The 23,471-nt window shown below is 40.9% G+C and overlaps 1 protein-coding gene across 5 annotated transcripts in view; it reads left to right on the top strand.

Annotated features, from left to right (window-relative positions):
* The window catches only part of Csgalnact2 (chondroitin sulfate N-acetylgalactosaminyltransferase 2), a 33,550-nt gene extending 14,791 nt beyond the window's left edge, over nucleotides 1–18,759 (top strand). For 4 of the 5 annotated variants that reach the window (XM_026788240.1, XM_026788238.1, XM_026788237.1 and 1 more), the window contains 5 exons: nucleotides 1,337–1,438; nucleotides 4,855–5,033; nucleotides 6,114–6,208; nucleotides 10,705–10,786; nucleotides 16,400–16,692. In XM_026788240.1, the coding sequence (XP_026644041.1) occupies nucleotides 1,337–1,438; nucleotides 4,855–5,033; nucleotides 6,114–6,208; nucleotides 10,705–10,786; nucleotides 16,400–16,692 (751 nt within the window). Of the gene's footprint in view, nucleotides 1–1,336; nucleotides 1,439–4,854; nucleotides 5,034–6,113; nucleotides 6,209–10,704; nucleotides 10,787–16,399 lie in introns of all 5 variants that reach the window. The other variant, XM_005365084.3, reaches the window with a different exon arrangement.
* The last annotated feature ends 4,712 nt before the right edge of the window (nucleotides 18,760–23,471 follow it).

The following is a 23,471-nucleotide window of genomic DNA, read 5'->3' as shown; positions in this document are numbered from 1 at the left end:
TGACAGTTTGAAGGTGGCAGCTACTTGGAAACTCCATTTGATGACTGTGTGTTTGAATTTAAGATAAGCTGAACTTTTTTAAAAGATTATTTTGCGTGTATGAGTTTTTACCTTCATGTATATATATGTACCACATGTGTGCAGTGCCTATGGAGACCAGAAAAAGGCATCAGGTCCCCTGGAACTGGAGTTCTAGATGGTTGTGAACCTCCATGTGGGTGCTGGGAACCAAATTCGGATCCTATGCTAGAGCAGCTAGGGATCTTAACTACTGAGCCATCTCACCAGCTCCAATAAGTTGACCTTTTAAAATCTAACTATATTGAAGCCAAACTTATGTATAATAAAAATCCATATAAGTCTAAAGATGATGTAAAGGATATTTTAAGCTTACGTCATATTTTCATGGCTTTTGAGAAATGGGTAAACCAGCAAACCACTACAATGAAAACCCAGAATGTTTCCCTCTCCCAGCAAAATCTCTTGAGAGCTATTTGAATTGTAAGATTGAAATAAACTTAAAAATGCAAACATTCAACTAAAAGTAGGAGAACATTCCATCTTAGGAAGCAGAGTGCTTATTGTGCTATTTTAAAATGCTAAAAGTGTGGTAGAAGGACCATTAAAGGAAAATGCCGCTTTTTTGTTCAGCTTAACAGTTGCCATGTTTTAACTTACAGTTTTAGTTCTTTGTGAGCCTAATCTTTATTTACATATGTAAAAGTTAGTTAACTCTGTTCTGTGGTATACTATCCAGGAGCCATACTTCTGAGTTTTACCTGTTTGAAATAGCTCCTGTAAGATATGATTTTCTACAACTTTTTAAAAATTGGCTTTCTTGGCATTGCTTTAAGAGGCTACATTGTCCTCTTTACTGGGTGACCTACATTATGGCAGCCATTCTTGATGGCAGGTGCAATCAGCACTGTGCCCGCAGCTGACTAATCTTCTGAATTGTTCCATTTGAGAGCAGTTTCTTGATCTGAGACATTTATTTATGTGGTTCTGAACTGATTAGACATACTTCCTTAAATAGTTTTTAATTTGCTACTGAAAGAAATCCCACTGCATATGTTCCAGAAATGTTTTTAAATATGGCAGTATTTCATGGCTGTCATGGCCCCCAGAAGGGTTTCCTCACTGACACACAGACCGTGTGCCTTTGCTAACAATTGGGCAGGATCATCACTTTCATGTTTACTTAATGCTGCATGTGATTTCATTCTGTATTGATGGTGTCTTATTCATTTTCTTGCCAAAATGTCATGTGATTCTTTTTTAATAAGCTGTACCTGCTATGTTTTTTTGAACAAACTTTATCTTTCAATTCTCTTAGAGATGTTTGCATTCATCAAGACAAGAGGATTCATCTCACAGTTGTATATTTTGGGAAAGAAGGACTGTCTAAAGTCAAGTCTATCCTAGAATCTATCACAAGGTTGGTGAGCCACGGGCATGCCAAAAGTTAGCATGTGTACAGATGCGAATTTCAGGGTCTGAGTGTTAGTTATTTAGATAGCTGTGTGAGCAGACGCTCAGTCAGAGAGTGCTGCTGCACCAGCCTGAGGACCTGAGTCCTTACAGCCACGGAAGCTATGCTTGACAGCACACAGCTGTAACCCCATGGTTCCTATGCAAGACAGGAGGCAGAGGCAGGAGGATAGCCAGAAAAAAGAAGTTCACAGACCAGCTGACGTGTGTAGTGACAACACAGAGACCCAGTCTCAACATGGAGGGCAAAGTAATACCCAAGATTGTTCTCTAGCTGGGCCATGGTGGAGCACGCCTTTAATCCCAGCACTCGGGAGGCAGAAGCAGATGAATCCCTGTGAATTCAAGGCCAGCCTGGTCTACTCTATAAGAGCTAGTTCCAGGACAGCTAGGACTGCTACACAGGGAAATCCTATCTCAAAAAACAAACAAAAAAATGTTCTCTGACATGAACTTGCACACATATACAAGTGTGCACACATATGTACATGCATATATATCATACATATACACTTATACAACACACACACGTAAAGTTGTCTGAGCATGTGTCCATGGGTGGTTGGTAATGATAGTAAGCTCTTCGTTTCACGTGTGACTCTAAAGCCCGTCTTTTCTTAATTGCTGTCTTTTCTTAATTGCTTAGCAGGCAGCCTGGGGTGGATCAGGATGTCTTGCTGTATCTCGTCCCCTTTTTCAAATCTAATCTCTACTTTAATATGTCTGAACTTACCTCACCTGTCTTCCCTCCCATACCCGTGCTTCTCCCTCTCAGTGGCACTTAGGTCCCCTGCATCTTTAGACCCCACCTGACTCTGCAGCACACAGTACTGCTTTGTCTCTGTTGTTCATAGCCAAACCTCCTGGAAAAGTCGTTCTGTAACTCAGTCGCTCGTGTAGTACCTAGCATACAGTAGATGCTCAGATTTGAATGAATGAATTGGTAATTCCTTAATAATTTTTCACTCTTTAAAATGAAATTTTTCTATACAAATTGTGGCCTTTCTCCCTGATACCCCCTTTGATGGTTCTTTTACATGTGGTAGCTAATCCTTCCTTCTTTAAAAATGTCATGTGAGTAATGCTTTTTATTTTTAATATAAATATGCTGTCTACTATTAGGTTGGTTGTCTGTTTTTACTACACTGTAAACTGCATATCTTTCATGGCATTTTTACCTTTTTGCTAGTTGTGAGCAGCCATTTTTCTTGAATTATTGAGCCAGCTTCTTTGGGGTCCCACCTACTATGTCCAGGTATGTGGTTGGGATTCTGACTCAAGCGTAACTGAGAGGGGAAAGCCCTGTCCCTGTGCTGCAAGGACTCTCACAGCCTTGGAGAACAAATATGACTCATCTTTCCCTCCCCACATCATGGTGGCCCTCTTTCAGCCTGAATCAGTCAGACCATTTTCATAGGCCCTGGGCCTAATGCCTGAGAGCCGGAGTCTTTTACTCTTTATTTCTAGTTGTCTCTGGTGAGTCACTTTCTGTTTGTGGTCTTTTTTGTGTCCCTTCCTTGCTCCTGCCACTACCTAACCCCAGTTCTCACTTCCTGCGTGCCCCACTTCCCTCTTTACTGCTTTTCAGCACCTAGCAGCACCAGTCATTCACCCTGGATGACTGGTGACATCACTGAATCGCCTCCCTTTGTTGTCAAGATTTCTCTGTAGAAAACGCTAGAAACCTGAGCCCGCTTAAGGATATTATAAGTAACACCAAAGAATCCTGGGTATCTCCCAGAAATGACAGGATTATTGCAAATAAATTCGGAGAAGAAATTAATCAAAATCACCTTGGGACCTGAAGGACTGGTATCAGACACTTAAATACCGTGAAGACTTTTTTGTGGTCTTGTCTGTTTTCTGCATGTTGACTTTATTCCCCTGCTGCAGGTTGGCTTCTTCCACATGGTGGGGGTATAGCTGTTGGTGGCTCTGGGCTTACATCTTCTCAGCTTTATCATCAGAGAGTTTCAGTAAAGGAAATCCCAGGGAAGAACGTTTTTCTCACCCTTGGACTACTCGGTCATTATGGCTGAGAGGAGTGGAGGCCTCACAGATGGCCACACATGAGCCTAGTCCTTACCCCTAGGAAATTGCTGGTATTGGGGTAGGCAGAGTGAGGGATAGTCTGTGATGAGGACATCCAGGCTGGCAGTGGGCAGTTTCTCAAAAAGAAGGGAGAGAGTTGTATACCATAAGATGGAGAGAAGGGTCTGGTTCCCCAGAGCTCTTGGGGTCACTCCGTGCATGGTGAGTTTGCTGCACTGTTAATGAGAGCAGCCGTCCTCACATATGGCCCTGTTCCGTGGATCTCTAGCAGCAGTGCCAGCGGCACCTAGTGGACTCTTTAAAGCATAGATGCTAACTCCACCCCTTGCTTCCGTCCGAGTCAGCAACTCTGAGCTTACCATCTGATTGATGCCTTACCAGGAGGCTTCAGGTTGGAGGACTTCGCTATAAGAACCACTGTCCTAGCAGAAAACCCTGCTGACTCCTCCTTCCCTGTAAGGTACTAACAAAGTTGTGTGACCTGAAATGGATGGTCTTGCTTTCCTCTAGGTCTCCTCAGTCTAGCTTTCCTCCCATTCTTCCTCTTTTACAGTTGTTGGTGTGACTCTCTCCTCATCGTTTCCGTATGTGTAATCTGACCCAGCTACTTTCTTTGCTTCTGAGGATCGTTTGAAATAACCTTTTTACTTGCTATTTACTTTGGGATCCTACCAAGGTTAATTCAAGTTCCCCATCTGACATTCAGTTACTGTAGGCACAAGCCTACACTGTTCCTTCTTTCAGCAAATACTTATTGAACTAGTACTCTGTAAGGGGCATTGTGTCATAGTAATGAAAACATAATCTGTTTTGATGGTGTGGGGAGGTAGCCAGACAGAGACGCCCCATGTTACTGAGGGAAACAGCAGAAGAGGAGGATAGAGATTAAAGAGTCTGCTTCCTATGTGCTATCAGGGAGGAAGGAGTGTTTGTCTGAGGACCTGAAAGAAGCTAGAGGAGCGATCTGGGTGCATCATTTATACAGAATGAATTATTAGTTACCAGAAACGATGGCTCTTTTTCCTTGTCTCTTTGTTTCTTTCATGGTACATTTTTAAGATCTCAGAAGGCAGTGTGCCTTTTAAAATGCCATACCATTAGCATGTGACTTCAAATGTGGCATTTGGTCCATATCTCTTCCCGATAATGAGCAAACACATGGAGCTAAAGAGTTTCTTACCCTGTGTGGATATATAACCAACACAGAAAGTCATTTGAAATATAAAATATATTTTGAAAGTTCTGTTGAAGGAAGGACATTGTAACACTTTAAATGGAACTTACCAACTCTCGTATGTGCTTTTCTCATAGTGAGTCTAATTTTCACAATTACACCTTGATCTCTCTGAATGAAGAATTTAATCGTGGACGAGGACTAAATGTGGGTGCCCGAGCTTGGGACAAGGGAGAAGTCTTGATGTTTTTCTGCGATGTTGATATATATTTCTCAGCCGAGTTCCTTAACAGCTGCCGGTTAAATGCTGAGCCAGGTGCGTAAAACACTGTTAAACGAGCTGAGCATTGAGCTTAATGGAGTATCATTGCCTGCCAGTATTGAGACACATTGATTTGAGGGAAAACAAGTTCTTATTAAACCTTGGATGTTTTTACAAGTTACATTAGGCATGATTTAATTGAAACAATAAATAGTGAATTGAAATGTTGAGCCTCTGATGTTCAAATCCTTTGTTTTCTTGAAGTCAGATTCCAGTGGTTCTTTTGAAGGAAAGTAAAGAAATGCAGAGGGTTGATTGGGGTGATCTTAGTGGTGGGATGCCTGCCTGCCTAGTATGCCTAGAACCCTAAAGTGGGTATGGAGGCATGCAGAGGAAGGAAGCACAAAAGAAGGGGGTCTGGAAATTGATGAAAAGTAAGCGACTTGAGTCAGGAAGAGTCACACCAAAGGTGGTGTAGAGGGGAGAGTTACAAGTTCTTAGTTTCAGGAAGATAATGTGCCCCTCTCCACACACACGAGTACACACACACACACAAACACAAACGACACAAAATATACTCATGCACACACCTTACACAGGTACAAATGGCCTAGTTAGATGGTAAGGTTCTTGAGTACCATCAGTTTGAGTGAAAAGGTTTTCTCAACTTTCCAAGATCTTGGTTTAAATTTGTCTGCAGTTCTGTTTTATTATTCTTTATATATCTATGCTTCACACAATATTCTAAGTATTTACTGTTTTTATTGACTTTGTTTGAAGAGTGAAGAACAGAAATGTCTGAATTTCTTGGTGCTTCTGAGAGGCTAATTTATATCTGTTACTGCGAATAGAAAAAGATAAAGAGCAATGAAACGGGTCCCCTGAGGGAACACCTTTGTGTTCCTCCACATAGTTGAAAGAAATAAGCATGCTACACCCGTTAATGTGTTTTTTTCCTGTTATTTTGCAGCTACAGTTTCATAGTTTGACCTATTATGTGTTATAAAATAGACAATGATATTCTGTATCTTCAGTATTGATAAAACTATCCTAAGTAAAAGATAAAAATATAGTAATACAAGTCCTTCATTTGTAACCTCTCTATGTGAAATAAGCATGTATTTTTATTTATAGGTAAAAAGGTGTTTTATCCTGTCGTGTTCAGTCTTTACAATCCTGCCATCGTTTATGCCAACCAGGATCTGCCACCCCCAGTGGAGCAGCAGCTGGTGAGACTTTATGTCTTTGGTTATGAAGGCCTCAATCATTTCTTCTAGTTTCCTTTGTGTTTGTTACAAGTAGAAGAAAGTTTCAGTTAAAAACTTAGCTGTTTCACGCACAGTTCCATAGCATTTGTATGCATAGCATCCATTTGCACTCCCACCCCCATCAAAAGGCTTCATTTCTGTTACTTTAGAACTAAGTGATAGTGACAGGAGAAAACATTTAGCCGCAAGAAAAGCCCTCATGTTCCAGAAGGTACTGATTGGATAATCACATTTCTGCCAACTTATTTTAGTAATACTAAAACTAAAATTAATTTTTAAACTCCACTAACTAGAAATTAAAACTGCTTTGCTGAACGACTTTGAGGGAGTAGTAGACTGTTGGAGATGATGCAGAAAGCCATGAAAGGCAAATGCCATGCGTGCATCAAGTCCTGTAGTGATTGCCTAAGCTATACATACATAAGCTTTTTCTTCATGTTAAATACACTTAGTGTTTGAAAAAGATATGGTTTATAGAGGCGTTGTAAAGCTAAGGCATAGTATTCCCGTGCCTCATTCACCATGTGCAGTGCTAGTGCAGAGCAAGTGTGAGCCCACACACACAGTTCCTGTCCCTTAGGTTATGTGTAGGCCAGTATTGGTTAGGAATGCATATACAAGTAGGAGCAAAGCGGCAAATGATCACTCACATCCACCTAACCTCCCACCCAGACTTTTAACAGTGAATGTATAGGGAAGGACAGACATCTTCAGTAGTACAGCCACTGACAGGGCACCTGTGCTCCTGTAAATCACCTTGCATCTACAGTCCTAAACAACCCTAGTGAAACTTACTGGATAATAAGAAAAAAACAAAACAAGAGGATGGGGAGATGTGGTGGGGGAAGAGCGTAATGGGGGTGAATATGATCCAAACAAATTATTTGTGAGAAAATGTCATAATGAAGCATGTTATTATATGTAATGAATATATTGTGAATAAAAATGTATAAATTCATAATTAAAATGGATATATGGGTATTGCAAAATGAGATCAAGTTAGCAGACATACGTTTTAAGAAGTTTGCCTAAGACGACATAAGATTGCTGCTGGAGGGTGGGTGAGCTTACTCAGGTCAAAGCACTTGTGTGAGCCTGACAACCCAGATAATAGAAGGAGAAATGATGAAGGATAGCATCACCAACAATCTTGTGTATCCCAGGTGTGTGTGATACAAAAGATAGGGCACCTTACTTACAGTCTCAAGAGAATCACTAAAAAAGTTTCAGACAAACTCGCCCTGAGGGGCATCCTGCAAAATACCTGACCATAACTTCTTAAAATTCAATGCCATTAAAAACTCTAAACTCAGTCTCTTTATTTGAGACAGAAACTTCATCTATTTAATATTTAAAGTGATACTAAAAATAAACAATAACCACATATAATAGAAAAATTAAAAGTTGACAGTAATTCACAACTATAATTAGTCAACTTTTACTAGAAATTACTTCTTTTAAAAATCACAGCCGTGCATTCGAGGCTTGGGAATGTAGGCCAGCTCTCTGGGTTCAGGGTTGAACAGATTCATCTCTGATATCAGTAATATCTACTCTTGGGATCTCCGCTGAGCAGATAATCAGAGCCTAGAATAGCAAGCAGTAAACTGACAACATTAAACACAAGCAAAACTCTAATAAGAAATTTAATAGTAGTTACTGTAGTGATTATTATATACCAAGAGGAGGACATGAAATGTAAATAAATACCAAAGTGTAAGTATAGAGGAAACGGAACATTAGAAACTGAAATGTGTAGTTGGGCAGTGGTGGCGCACGCCTTTGATCTCAGCACTCGGGAGGCAGAGGCAGGTGGATCTCTGTGAGTTCTAGACCCGCCTAATCTACAAAACAAGTTCTAGGACAGTCAGGGCAGTTAGTTACACAGAGAAACCCTGTCTTGAAAACAAACAAACAGACAAACAAAAAACAAGACATGTGACATGGGTATATGTCCAGATGACTTTTTGTTATTGTTGTTTTATTGTCCTTCCTTCCTTCCTTCCTTCCTTCCTTCCTTCCTTCCTTCCTTCCTTCCTTCCTTCCTTCCTTCCTTCCTTCCGACAGGATCTTACTATATAGCCTAAGGTTGGCCTTAAATTTACTGTCTAACCCAAGCTGGCCTCCGACTTAAGCCTCAGTCTTCCAAGTACTGGGCATCACAAGTGTGTACCACTGTGCCTGGATAGTAATAGCAGCTAGTGTTTACATGCCCTTTCCTGTGTGCATGGTACTGCTCCATTTGGCCTATGTGTCAACCCTTTAATCCTCCTGACAACCTTTGTGGTGGAGGCTTTCATGGCGCCCTTGGACAGGTGAGAGCACAGCTGTGCTACTGTTGTATCTGGGGAACGAAGCAGACTGGGGCCCAGACGGTGTGCTCCATGGTTACTCTGAGGCACTGCACAGACTGCCTCTGTTATATGAGCTCTTCTAAAATAGTATGGGACTCTTCTGTGCCAAGCACTGTATTTTTCTGAGAACCACAGCACTCATAACCCTCCCTTGCTCACAAGATCTTTATTCTGGAAAGACAAAAATAAAGTCAGATAATAAGCATGATTAAAACAAACTAAGTTGTAAAGACTGATGAAGTGATTTCAGGGATGAAGCTGTTGGCGGCCATGTAATGGCTGGAAGGAAGCAGCTAAGGAGCACAGCTAGCAGCATGGAGGCACAGTGCTGGGCTAGGTCACATAGAATTAGTGGAATCCCTAGAAGGAGTTTGCATTGTATGGTGTGTGCTAGCATTTAGAGAGAAGAAAGATTGTAACTCTGGCAAGAAGCAGCAAGTAGGGTTTTTGCAGCAGGGGTATAGTTATAGCTGTGCAAAAGGCATTAATGGCATAGATGTCTAGGTATTATTTGGACATGGAACTGATAGCTTGTTGTTGGCCCAAACGTAGAAACTGAGGAAAAGAAAGGAATGAAAGTAGGAAAGGTCAGGTCTTAACTGTAGCAATGGTAGATGTGTGTTACTATATACAGTCAAGGAGGGGCCCATGTTGCCACCTTTGTGGACCTGGCATTCCTGGGGCTGAGACTGTGGGGGCTAGATATTTAGGTTATGGTTAGCCTGCCTGGTTCATGTAGCAATATATCAATGCAGTAAGTATTAACACCTAGGATTAAAAGTTTAAATAACTTTTTTTTTTGATTTTTCGAGACAGGGTTTCTTCGTAGCTTTTGGTTCCTATCCTGGAACTAGCTCTTTTAGACCAGGCTGGCCTCAAACTCAAAGAGATCCGCCTGCCTCTGCCTCCCGAGTGCTGGGATTAAAGGCGTGTGCCACCACCGCCCAGCTTAAATAACTTTCAAGATGAAACAGAACTAATTAATCATTTTCTCTAGACTGGTAACATTTAAAGAGTTTTTCTAGAAACTAAATTTTAAGAACATATTCACTTCACCATCATAGTATGTATAGAATCAGAGTTAGGGTGGGGTAGAGATGTCAAAATAGGTTGTAACTATGCAGCTCTCTCTTCCTGTATTGTGAAAAACCCCATGTATCTTTGTCATGATAAAACTATTTGTAAAGCAGGTGGCAGGCAAGAGTTAGCCCAGGGCTGTAGTTTATTGACCCCTTGCTTATGCCACATAAAAAGAGCAAGTTATCTTTTCTATAAACTCTCCTAAGAGTAAGAGGATCTAATGTACCCAACAGCCTACCCTTTTTAGCTGGTTGGTTTGAATTCCGTCTTCATACCTGTTAGCAGTCAACTTAACACCAAGTGGGGCAAAATTGTCTCACAGGTACAAAGTGTTTATGCCCTCCTGTGATAGACAAGCGTTTCCTAAAACTTATAGGCTGTAGATACAATGGGGAGGGCCTTTGTTGACTCCCCATGGGAAACCTTACCTTCTCCTAGGAATGGATGGGACAAGGGGAGGTATAAGGAGCAGGAGGAGGAGAGGAAGTGGGGGGAAGGTGGAAGGAGCAGGAGGAGAGAAGTGGGAACTGGGATTGATACATAAAATGAGAAGAGATTGTTTTTAAAAATAATTAATTAATTAAAAAAACTTACAGGCTGTAAAGAATCAAATAATCACCAGAACAAAATTCTACCAAAGAAGATGGAGAAATGGGTGCTGGTAAACACCCAAATAGAGTATTGTGTGTAGAGATGATCATGGTAGCTTGTGTATATGCACATTTAACTCTTGCCGTCCTATCATGAGTCCTTTGAAGTCAGAGCCCTGCTGTTTTGTTATTAGTGACCTCAGCCTGAACTCTGCACAGGGTTCAAGTTCAGTTAAATCACAAGTAGTAGGATCCTGTGCTCACACAGATTGGAGTATCTGTTTTGTAAGGTCTCAACAGAATTAAGTGCATATGATCCTTGGTTAGTCACAAATGACAGGCAAAGTATTTTTGTAAAATGACTTGTTTAATTATTGATTAAAACTTCTAGTTATTAAAAATTAAATTGAATTTTTTTCTTCTCTGTCATAAGGTTCATAAAAAGGATTCTGGTTTTTGGAGAGATTTTGGCTTTGGGATGACTTGTCAGTATCAATCAGATTTCCTGAACGTTGGTAGGTATATATTATATCTAAGGATATAGAACTTGATGTCTTTATTCTAGGCCTACAGCATTTTTCCAAAAGGTATCAGATTTGAGTACTTTTGGTTAAATTGTAAGGGTTATATATGAAAGGTAAAGTGAAGTTTATAATTAATGTCTTGGATTACTAAAAGTGGGGTTATAAAGGTAAAAACTAAATTTACCAGTTTTTTTTAAAACAAAAACACACCTGTAATAGTCTGTTCTGTCCCTTTAAGAGGCAAGCCCCACCCACTCCCTCCCCTATCCACTGAGGCAAGCAGATCTTCCTTCTGCTTCTAGTCTGAACTCCTTCCTTTCCAGCTTCTGCCTCTTTCCCTTCTCCCCTCTTCTCTCCTTCCCCCTCCTCTCCTCTCTCTCTCTCCCTCTCTCTCTCTCCTCTGCCTCTCTCTATTCTTCTCCCTTTTCCCTTTCCCCTCCATAACCCACTAAATAAATACCCACTTTCTCTGCATGGCGTGCCTAATAGGTCTCTGTCTCCCACCAGCCTGGGACCTGCTATCCCTCGGGGAACGCATCTTTTTCCTTCTACCATAACCACACTGTTCTGAGAGAACACTTGATTGCATGTTACTGTGTTACAGTTGTTTGGAGTGCTCTTCCAGGGCTCTCTAACTGTACCCTTGTGTCTAGTCAAAGGCTTCCTCTTCTTCATTTCACAGTGAAGCCCTCTTTCATTCTCTGACCCCAGTATTAAGACAAAGGGAAGGGGGCATCTCTGAAGTGGGAGCTGGGAAAGTTGTCTAGCCCTAGCCCCAAGAAGCGATAGAGGCCTGGCATGTCTGACTCTGGCAGCAGCTCCATGGCATCTCCCTGACTCTGCCTTCCTTCTCCCAGCATACAGCCTAACTTTTCCCACCTAGTTCTGTTTTGCCCTTGCCATGGGCTCAAAGCTGTTCTTTATTCATTAACCAATAAAAGACATAGACAGAAGGACCTCCCACACCAGAGGAGTGGATCCTGTGACCCCAGGTTAGTTAGCATCTCCATCTCCACTATGTTCTGGAAGCCATAGGATGATTCTTGTGATACTCTTAATCCATAGTGAATTCACTTTTATAATCAGCCATTTGTTTTTTAAGTCCTTCCACTCTGTCTCTTCATAATAATTTAATAATGGAAAAACAAGAAGTAATGATAAGACAAATGCCATTTCCCTGACTTTTTCACTATCTTTCAAAAATATTTTTTAGTACACTAACAATATTGTGAATGTTTTGAGTACTATATTGATTTACAGATTGTGGTGTGCCCACAAGTATTATACAGTAAATGTACAGCTGACAGATCTATTAGAATAATTCACGGGAGTATGGACACTCCACATGGAGAACACGTTCAGCAGAGCTGCGGGAACACTTGTCTTTTGGAAAAGTCACTGTCGGTTCTTAAAAATCATGTGAAATAATGACAGTTCTCCCTTCAAAATGGAATTCATTCCCAAAATACCTCAGCGGTGTAACTTCCTCTTGCATGGGCATCAGAATGACCTTCCATGAGGCCTTAGAGAGATAACATTCACTCTTTGTTCCAAGAGTCAAATTTACTTAGAGTCTATCCCCCACAGTTACCTTTGCTAACAGACCACACAGGAATTTCAAGAAGATAGGAAGACAGCCCTTACCAGACAAGCAGGTCTGGGTGTGTTTCAGGGCCCCTTAGTGACTTTATCTAATGGTTTGGAATGTCAGGTATTTTTTCTTGGATGCTGACCCCTCCTGGAGTGCTGCTTTGTCAGGTTCTACCTGCCTTTTTGTGACTCTGAAATGCGTGTTGATATTGTTGTATTGCCTATGAAACATTTTTAACCCTGACTCTAAAAACTAAAAACGTGGTGGAGATTGCCCCTTTCTCTCACTGCTTCCTCACCCAAGGAATAAAGAATCTGTAGAAGTTCCAGGCAGTGGTGGTGCACACCTTTAATCCCAGCGCTTAGGAGGCAGAGGCAGGTGGATTTCTGTGAGTTTGAGAGCAGCCTGGTCTACAAAAGCTCATTCTAGGACAGCTAGGACCGTTATGCAGAGAAACCCTGCCTTCAAAACAAAACAAAACAAGAAGAATGTGTAGAAGTAACGGATGTGAGTTAATTCATTTACCCTCAGATCTTGGCTTGCCTTAGATGTACTGTTCTGAGCCCTGAGAGGGTGCAGAGGTGGGTATTCAAGACCACCCCCATATAACCTAAGTTGTATAGTTATCACCAATCAATTTAGACTATTACCATCCTTAAAAGAAACATTATGCCCATTAGTAATTATTTCCCATTTCCCATCAATCCCCACACCTCCAAACTCATTAATCTTCTTCCATTGATTTGCTTCTTCTGAGCATTTTAATGTTCCACTGTATGGTTATACTACATTTTTTTCTGTCTATAGATAGATATTTGGTTTCTGTTCTTATTTAGGCTATTATGAATATTTTTGCTATTTGTATACAAATATTTGAATATTTGTGTAGATATGGTTTTCATTCTCCTTTGTATAGTAGAATTGCTGGGTTATATAATATGATGGTTCATCTTGAATATCAACTTGAAGGGATTTAGAACCACCAAGGAAGCAAAACATGCCCAGGCACGTCTGTGAGGAATTTTCTAAACTGTATTAATTCAGATGGGAATTCCTGAAAAGGTTAAACATAATTACCTGATGTAATATTTTTCTCCTTGCTGTGACTAATCCCTGACATGAAGCAATTTAAGGAAAGATTATTTTGGCTCCCAGTTTAAGGGTACATCACAGCAGACATGGCTGCAGTACTGTGAGCAGTTGATCACATTTTATTCCCAGTCAGGAATCAGAGAGTAATCTTGTGCTTAGATTTTTTTTTTTTTTATTCAGTTCAGGACCTTAGCCCATGGAATGGTACAGCCCACATTTAGCATGAAACGTCAGTTGTTTAGCTTGAATCCAATTTTAAAAGGATCTCCATTCATTGTCATCCACTACAGTTGGCCTTTGCTTTTTCTACTTTTTCACAATTTTGCTAATAAGCTTATAACATGTGTGCTGCCAGGTCCACTGGTGCTCTCTTTTCTCTCTACTTTATTCAGTATGGAGACTGGACCTGGCTGCACCCCATTCACAGCCTTTATTTTTTGAGACAGGCTCTTGTAGCTCAGACTGGCCTCAAACTTAAGATCCCCCTGCCTCTACCTTGTGAGTGTTGGTATTAAAAGTGTGTACTGCCATGCCCAGTGTTCTTTGATTTCTTCTTTTTTCTTTTTTAAAGTATTTTATTTTTTTTTATTAAAATTTCTGCCTCCTCCCCGCCTCCCACTCCCCTCCCTCCCCTCCACATCCCTCCCCTTCCCTCTCCAGTCCAAAGAGCAGTCAGGGTTCCCTGTCCTGTGGGAAGTCCAAGGTCCTCCCCCCTCCATCCAGGTCTAGAAAGGTGAGCATCCAAACAGGCTAGGCTCCCACAAAGCCAGTACATGCAGTAGGCTCAAAACCCAGTGCCATTGTCCTTGGCTTCTCAGCAGCCCTCATTGTCCACCATGTTCAGAGAGTCCGGTTTTATCCCATGCTTTTTCAGTCCCAGTCCAGCTGGCCTTGGTGAGCTCCCTTTAGATCAGCCCCACCATCTCAGTGGGTGGGTGCACCCCTCGTGGTCCTGACTTCCTTGCTCATGTTCTTCCTCCTTCTGCTCCTCATTTGGACCTTGGGAGCTCAGCCCAGTGCTCCAGTGTGGGCCTCTGTCTCTATCTCCATCTATCGCCAGATGAAGGTTCTATGGTGATATGCAAGATATTCATCAGTATGGCTATAGGATTGGGCCATTTCAGGCTCCCTCTCCTCAGCTACCCAAGGAACTAGCTGGGGACATCTCCCTGGACCCCTGGGAACCCCTCTAGAGTCAAATCTCTTGCCAACCCTAAAATGGCTCCCTTAATTAAGATATATACTTCCCTGCTCCCATATCCACCCTTCCTTTATCCCAACCATCCCATTCCCCCAAGCTCTCCCCATCCTCCCCTTCTCACTTTTCTCTCCCCATCTCCCCTTACCCCCATCCCACCCTGTTGAAGGAGTGTCGCCAGGCCTGCTTTTCATCCTGCCCGGCTCCCGCCCGGCTAGCTCAGTCAGTAGAGCATGGGACTCTTAATCCCAGGGTTGTGGGTTTGAGCCCCACGTTGGGAGCCATTTTGTTGAAAGGAGCTGCAGGCAGCGTTCCTGCCATCAGCTCCCAGCCACCTGGCTAGCTTATACCCAAAATAACAACACACAAATTGTATTCTTTTAAACACTGCTTAGCCCATTAGTCCTAGCCTCTTTCTGGCTAACTCTCACATCTTGATTAACCCATATCTAATAATCTGTGCAGCACCATGAGGTGGTGGCTTACCAGGAAGATTCTAGTGTACGTCCATCTTGGGCTGGAGCTTCATCGTGTCTGCCTTGGAGAGGAGCGGCATGGCTTCTGCCTAACTTCCCTTCCCAGCATTCTGTTCTGTTTACTCCACCCACCTATGTTCTAACCTATTAGGCCAAGCAATTTCTTTATTAATTAACCAATGAAATCAACAGATTGATATATGACACTCCCACATCACCACCCCACCCCCAAGTTCCCAATTTTTCCCAGCAATCTTGTCTACTTCCAATATCCAGGAGGATAACTATGTTTTCCTTTGGGTTCACCTTCTTATTAAAGTCTTTTAATTGATTAACACACACCTGGCAACTTCTTCCTTGAATATGTTTTTCAGTTGGCTACTGTCTTGTCACATTTTCCAGAGTTTTCTCCCTTGCCCGAATTTACGTCTCAGCCTCTTACTGATTTACCTCTTTCTGCCTATGTTTAACCTCTAAAACTTGGTATTTCTTAGCATTTAAACCTGGGCCTTATTTTTCTTCTGAACTCCTTCAGCAATCCCAGTTCATTCTTATGACTTCAAACCATCTGTTGCTAAAATTGCTTCCTAAAGAAGATGTAATATTTACTCTTTCTCCAAAGACCCCAAGGATAAACCGAGATACAGTCCACCACTTCACTCCATTGAATTCTTTAGGCTTCCTTACAGACCAGTGGGGTTACAGGCTGGAGCACAGGTGACTTAAAAGGAGCCACACTGGAAAGTCTGCATCCAGCATAGGTCCCCAATGACCAAGTCCTTCCTACACTATGTCCTTCTAAGTCCTCACAGAAGTCACTCTCAGTTGGGGCAGAATTGTATATGGCTGGTTGGGACGCTGCAGTGAGGGTCCCACAAGCCTCCCTGCTCCTCTTATGGAAGGTCAGTAGTCAGCAAGTTAAGCTGTGGTGATCTTTTGCAAACAGACTCAGCTGAACTCATGAAGATGGTGGCAGTGTGACCCAAAGAACAATCCTGTATAGCACCATCTGTGCACCCATCTTACATTTCTGTTCACAAGCTTGTCTATTTCTTGTGTTTTCTCCTATGGAAAGTTTTCTGTAACCCAGAAAATCCTGTTTCTTGAAGGATAGAAAAAAGTATATTAGTGGTGGAGGTATTATTTAATATTTGCTCTGATAGGGATGCTCTCATCTTAATGTTAAGATGCTTGTTTGTGTTCTATCTGCCAGACACTTGAAGTGTCAGCTTTGTTCCTTCCTGCAGGTGGATTCGACTTGGAAGTAAAAGGCTGGGGTGGAGAAGATGTCCATCTCTACCGGAAATACTTACATGGTGATCTCATTGTGATTCGGACTCCAGTTCCTGGTCTTTTCCACCTCTGGCATGAGAAACACTGTGCAGATGAGCTGACACCCGAGCAGTACCGGATGTGCATCCAGTCCAAAGCCATGAACGAGGCTTCTCACTCCCACCTGGGAATGATGGTCTTTAGGGAGGAAATAGAGATGCATCTTCGCAAACAGGCGTACAGAACAAACAGTGACGCTGCTGGGTGACAGCCATCAACACACTGAAGTCAGAACCACAAACCAGCACTGTTATTCAGCCTTAATCCAAACCGAGATTCTGTGCCTCGTTCAGAGAAAAGCTGTTTATTTTTCATGTTCTTACTGAATTTTATTTGTAGTTCAGCTTGATGTGAGAAAAAAACACAGGTGTTTTGATGCAAAGCCAGTTTTGTGAGAGTACTGTAGCAGAAACAGTTGACAAAATGAAATTTGGTATTTGTTCCCAAAATAGTTTGAAATAGAGTCTGCCTGGTTGGTACCTGTGTTCTGATTGGCCCAGGGGTGCTGGGCTGATGTTGTGTTAGTCGGCACATCTACAAGGAAACAGAGCATTGGTTCGTCATACTCTGCAGGCAGATATCACCTGCTAACCACTAAGTCGATCATTAAACTCTAGTTTTTAATGCGAGCTTCTGTTGATGACATGTAGAACGCTTTTTACAGGGAATAATTAAATGACACAGCTGAAATCTCCAGTCCGTCAGGAAGGCAGAAATCAGGGCCTCCTAACTTCCTGTTGCTTTACCTCTAAATCTCTGCCTTTAAGCCAATGGATACAGTATATATAGTTTAGAATCTACGGATTGATTATAAATAAGATATATCATTATATTATCATCATCTTCAAAATGCATAATCAAAACTGCTAGATTGTTTTGAACAAACAAGTAAATGAAGAAGCATTTAAACAAATCATTTTGTTACATTGGAATGCAGGAAAGTAGCTAGGTTTGGGAACATCATCTTAATATAAGCCAGAGGCATCATAGCCTTCCTGAAGAGGCGTAGAAGATACAAACATTATAGTATGGTTTTGTATGGCTTTTGTTTTGCACTGTCTTATTTAGCATAGGTACAGATATATTTATTTTCTAGTATGTTAATATTTGCCACAGCTGTGTTTGCATTTGTATTATACTCCAGTTGAAGGCAATTCATAGGGGAAAAAAAGCAATTTAATGCATTGTATAATAAGATCACTCTGATTTAAAAAAAGGGAAGGAAAATAATCTGATAGAAATATGAATTATGGAGTACTTTAAAAAATTATGTACAGATTGACTGTTATTTTAATTGAAGTGTAAATTATATTAATGAGACCAAAAGAATAAGACATTATATTCTGATAGGACTGTACTATAATATTTATCATATGGATATTTTATCATTGAGCCATTTACTAGACGAAGTAAAAGGCATGCATAATTTTTTCAGCCCTTGACTTTTAAAGGGCACCTACTATTTGTATATAACCCATGAAAACTCAGAAAAAGTCATTTTTTTTTCAGTAAGTCATACACTTTCAGATGTTACAGATGCCAAATTTCTAGGTGCTAAAGTGAATCCAATTTCATAATAACTAATACTGAGGGTTCTAGCTGGGTGGTGTGTAGGTGGGTTAAAATGTACAAAGTGCTTTCTGCAGAGTAGGAAAAGCCAGCGTCTCCTCTGTACACGTTTATTGTGAAGACCCTGGGTATGGTGTTTAAAATTAGGAAAGTTAATTAATTTGCAGAGGTGAATTTTGTCTTGGTTTTGAAATAAATGATTTTTATTTAACTCCTATTTTTTAAAGCTAGCTTTTATTTGGAGATGGAAGCTAGACAACAGAGGCATCACTCTATTTTTACATTAAGTGGTACCAATAAAGTATTTTGTTACCAAAATTAAATGAAAATGTGGTAAATTAATCTCGTCCTCATTTAAAATATCTTAAGTTCAATAAAGTACACAGTATGCAGTTGTGACATCAAAGAATAATAAAGCAAACCCCAGTGCACAGTGCTGGCAGGCAAGCCCCAGTGGCCTGCCTCTTCTGTGCCTCTCTCAGGACTGTGCACACCCTCACTCTGTGTCATAGTCAGTCTTATTTGGTCATAATTTGTCCACTGTTCTTTCATAGTTCCCCAACTCTGTATATCTCTACTGTTTAATTTTTGAATTCATGTTATTATTTCATTGTATGTTTTCTAACTTTTATACGTTATTGTGTTCTTAAAGTTCACCCATGTTAATATCCAAATACTCATTTTTATTATTGAGTAGCATTTCATGAATATATTATGATATTGATATTATTGATAATATTTGTGGTGCTTCCAAGTTTTTTTTTTTGTTATACTATTGGTAGCTTTTGGTTGTTTATAGTTTTTACTGTTTTCTTTTGCTATTTCAAGCAGTGGTATCATGAGCATGACCGAACATGTCTCTTGTAAGTATGGCACAATTTCTGTAGGAGTAAAATTCCTATATCATTAGTTGTATGTATATTGAACTTACTTTCCAAAGTGAACCGCCTTTAGCACTGGGTGGAGTTTACTTGTGTCCTTGGTAGTACTTAATTTTATCAGTCCTGAAAACAATACTCCTGAAATTAATCTGTAAAATAGAAAGGAAGAATCTTTTTGGAATTCTTTTTACAAAGCCATGTTACCTTGATACACAATCCAGGCAAAGACCCTTTTAAAAAGGAAAAAAGAAAAGAATTAATTTTAGGACAATCTTTTAGTTCTCAACCTGTGAGTCACGACATTTTTGGGGACAAATGGCCCTTTCGTGGGGGCTGCCTAAGACCATCCTGCATATCAGAATTTTACATTATGATTCATAACAGTAGCAAAATTACAATCATGAAGTAGCAATGAAAATAAACTTATGTTGGGGGTCACCACAACATGAGAAACTGTATTAAAGGTCACAGCATTAGGAAGGTTAAGAACCATTGTCATAGATGAACATAGGTACAAATTTTCTCAACAAAAGACTTGCAAACTAATTTAAAAAGATCATCCAAAATGGCCAAGTCAACCTCATCCTAGAGATGCAGAGGTGGTTCAACATACATGAATCAATAAATGTAATCCATCACATAAATATACTCAGATACAGAAACCAAATGATCATCTCATTAGATGCAGAAAAGGCCTTGACAGAATTCAATATTCCCTCATGACAAAAATCCTGGAGAATCTAGAGACACAGGAAACACCTCAACACAATAAAGGCAATAGCAATATACAACAAGCACACACTCAAAATTTTACTAAATGGAGAAAAACTTGAACTACTTCCATTTCAATTAAGAACAAGGCAAGAAGCCAGGCACTGGTAGTGCATGCACTCGGGAGGCAGAGGCAGGCAGATCTCTGTGAGTTCGAGGCCAGCGTGGTCTACATGAGCGAGTTCCAGGATAGGCACAAAGCTAACAGAGAAACCCTGACTCGAAGAAAAAAAAAGCAAGACAAGGATGCCCATTCTCTGCGCTCTTGTTCAACTATAGACCTTGAAGTCTTGGAGTACCCTTATTTGCAGATGGTAAGATTCTATACACTGAAAAACCCTGAAAATGCCACCAACAAAAACACCTGAAGCTGATGAACATATTCATGGAAGTAGCAGGACACAAAGCTAACAAAAATCAGTAGCCTTCCTATATACCAACAATACAGAGGAAAAAGTAAAAAAACAATCACATTAACAATAGCCTTAAAATCACATTTTTAGTCCAACCAAAGAAGTGAAATTCAGGCTTTTACCATGAAAACTTTTAGACACTAAAAAAAAGGGAGTGAAGATACCAAAAGGCAGAAATACCACCCATGCTCATGGACTAGTGGGGTGATAATGGAGACAGCTTTCCAGCCAGAGGTAATCCCCAGATTTGATGCCATACCAATCAGAATTCCAATACAATATCCATAGAAACTCAGAGAAGAACCTTAAAATTGATACAGAATCACAGAAGACCCCAAAAAGTAAGTCAAAATAGTCCTGAAGAATAAAAATAATGCCAGACTTACCACCAAACCTGATTTTCAGTTACGCCACAGATACCTAATAATCAAAACAGCATGCTGCTAACACATGAAAATTACTAATGAATGGGGAAAAAAAACCAAGACCTAGCTATAAGTTCATGCACCTACAGCCACCTAACTTTTGACAAAGATGCTAAAACACAGTGTTGAGAAAAGACATCATCTTTAAACAACGGTGTTAGGAAAACTGGATATCTGTGTGTAGAAAAATGAAACTTGATCTTTTTTTTTTCACCCTTCACACAAACCAATTCCAAATGGGTCAAAAAAATCTCAATATTAGACCTGAAACAGAAGAAAGAGTAGTGGGTCCACTTCAGGATGTGGCTCACATAAGGACTTCCTGAGCAGGATTTTAGAAGTGCAGGAAATAAGACCAACAATCAACAATCACGAATCCATGGAATTCAAAGGCCTCTGTGCTGCAAAGGAAACAATTGACTGGCAAGTCAACAGAATGGGGAAGATTCTTTTCCAGATAATATATCTGGCAGAATATTAGTGTCTAATATACAGGGAACTCAAAAAAAAAACTAAACACTAATAAAACAAACCAGTTTTTAATCTAGGCTAAAGAACTAAACAGTTTAGTTGGTGGGAGTGAAAATTTTAATTAGCTGCTGTGGGAATCAGTGTAGCAGTTCCTTGGAAGACTAGAAATAGATCTACTTTATGACCCAATGATACCACTCCTGGGCATAAACCCAAAAGACTATTTCCTGCTATAGCGACTCATGACCATCCATGTTTATAGTTGCTCTATTCATAATAGCTAGGACATGGAAACGGCACAGATACCCATGAATGGATGAGTGACTGTGAAATGAGGTACTATACACAGTAGAATTTTATTCAGCCATAAGGAAAAAATGAAATCAAGGAATTTGCAGGTAAAAGGATGAAGCTGGAAAACATACTGAGTGAGCCAAGACAGATCAGAAAGAAATAGATTCTCACTAATATGTGGATCTTAATGTTGAAGCTTTCAGTGTGTGTGCCCTTCATTTTGAGAAGCTTTAAAACCCATAAACCCAGAAAGGGACAGTTGGTGGCGAGGGGAAAGAAAGATCTTAAGCAAGGGGGCAGCATAACGTAGGTAATATGAGGGAGAAAATGGGAATGCTGGGGAGGAAGTTTTAAGTGGGAAGGAGAATGGGGAGGGGGGGCAGATGAGGAGGTTGAGGAAAGGATAAGAATTTCTAAGGGTGTTGGGAAAAGCCACATGGAAACCTATGTTATAAGCTTCCTAAATAGCTCTCGGCATAGCAAGGTATACCTGTGGGCACTGTGCTGGCTAATGGTGACTGTCAACTTCATTGCATCTGGAATCCACTAAAACTTAAGCTGCTGGCCTTTCCTGTGAGGAATTTTTTATACAGAATATTTGAAACAAGAGTCATTAGCGATCTGGGCCAGACTTTCTGATGGCGGCCTACATGAAGGCATATGGAAGAAGAAAACTGCTGCCTGCCTGCCTGCCTGCTTGCCCTCACTCTTGTTGTAAGTCCATCTGTCTGTTGTTAGAACGTTCCTTCACCAATATTAGAGCCAACGTCTTTGGGATTCCAGCGTAGACTGAAGACCGGCAGCTTTCCAGAGTCCTTCAAACTTTTGGCATTGGGTTGTGACCACTGAGACATCCAGCCTCACAGACTAAACAATGACCATATTCTTCCCCTCTCCATTGTGAGTCAGCCATTGCTGTGCTACCTGGAATACATGTTATAATCCAGCCTAAGAGATCCCTGTTTAATATATTTGTATCTATTCTATCAGTTCTGATAGAATACACTAGCGAACTAATGTAAGCACGGTAGTGGCATAAATGTTAGGGAGATAACCAACCACTTTCCAATTGGGTTTAAGGAGTGCATCACAGGAGGAAACACATGCCTTAGTACTGGAAATCTGGCCAAGAACCCTTTGTTGTGGAGCTCACAGACCTCAAGGGTGAAACAAACAGCCCTCTAAATTCATGTTTCTCTGCACACCGATGAATGCAGATTTTATCAGAGAGATCTCTTCATGCAGTGAATGGTGGCTAAGTTAATGCAGAAACTCATAACTGGTCCAAGAGAAGAGACAAAGTGACTGTGGATACAGTCACGTGTTGGACATCTTTATCACACCCCCTTCCCAAGGGACCGTCGCGGAAGAGTGTTCTAAGAGTCAGATTTTGGGGATGACTGGAGCAAAAATGCTGTCTTATGGATGTAATAGGACCTCTTCACATGTGAACCGAGAGAGCTGAAGTTGCCTGTACAGGGGCAAGCCAATCAATGTTCTAGCACAGGATGGGAAGGAATCCCTGATTCCCCTCCCCTAGTTAAGGAGCTATGAGCAGTTGATGGCTTCTGGGGAAGGGGTAGTCAGTTTTCTTTAAGGAAGTGGCTGACCATTCTCCAGTGGATGGCTCCAATGTCCAGATGTATATGGACAGGACTCTGGAATCAATGGGTTATTGAACTTTAAAAAATAGAAGATATAAATTTAAAGAGGAGCTGGGAGGTAAACAGGGTGGATCTCTGCTGCAGCCAGCACAGCTTGGAGCCAAGACTGGCAGAGAGTGGGGGCGGGGGGGCGGGATTGAGACGGAGGCTTCTTTTCAGGTGGAAGCACAGCAACCTTTATTTTGCCCAGCAACCTTTTATACCTCTGCTCCTCCTGTGGAGACCCGCCTGCCAGAAAGAACACAAACATCCTTGTCAATTACAGACCACAAGGAAGTTTTACTGTCAGTTAGGGGGAGTGAGGGCAGCTGGATCACAACAGATCTCCAAGAAGTTAAGGTGAAGAGTTGGGTGTGAATATGATCAAAATACATTGTAAGAAAATCTCAAAATATTAATAAAAGTATTTGCTTTTAAAAAGACTGAGCTGCTCTGGGGACCTGAGATTTGGGAAGAACCAAAAATCAGAGAGGGAGTTGTGGGGAGCAGAAGGGCCAGA

The sequence above is a fragment of the Microtus ochrogaster genome, unplaced genomic scaffold, assembly GCF_000317375.1.
Source record: "Microtus ochrogaster isolate Prairie Vole_2 unplaced genomic scaffold, MicOch1.0 UNK1, whole genome shotgun sequence".
Taxonomy (NCBI): domain Eukaryota; kingdom Metazoa; phylum Chordata; class Mammalia; order Rodentia; family Cricetidae; genus Microtus; species Microtus ochrogaster.
This window is presented reverse-complemented; position numbering and strand designations above follow the sequence as displayed.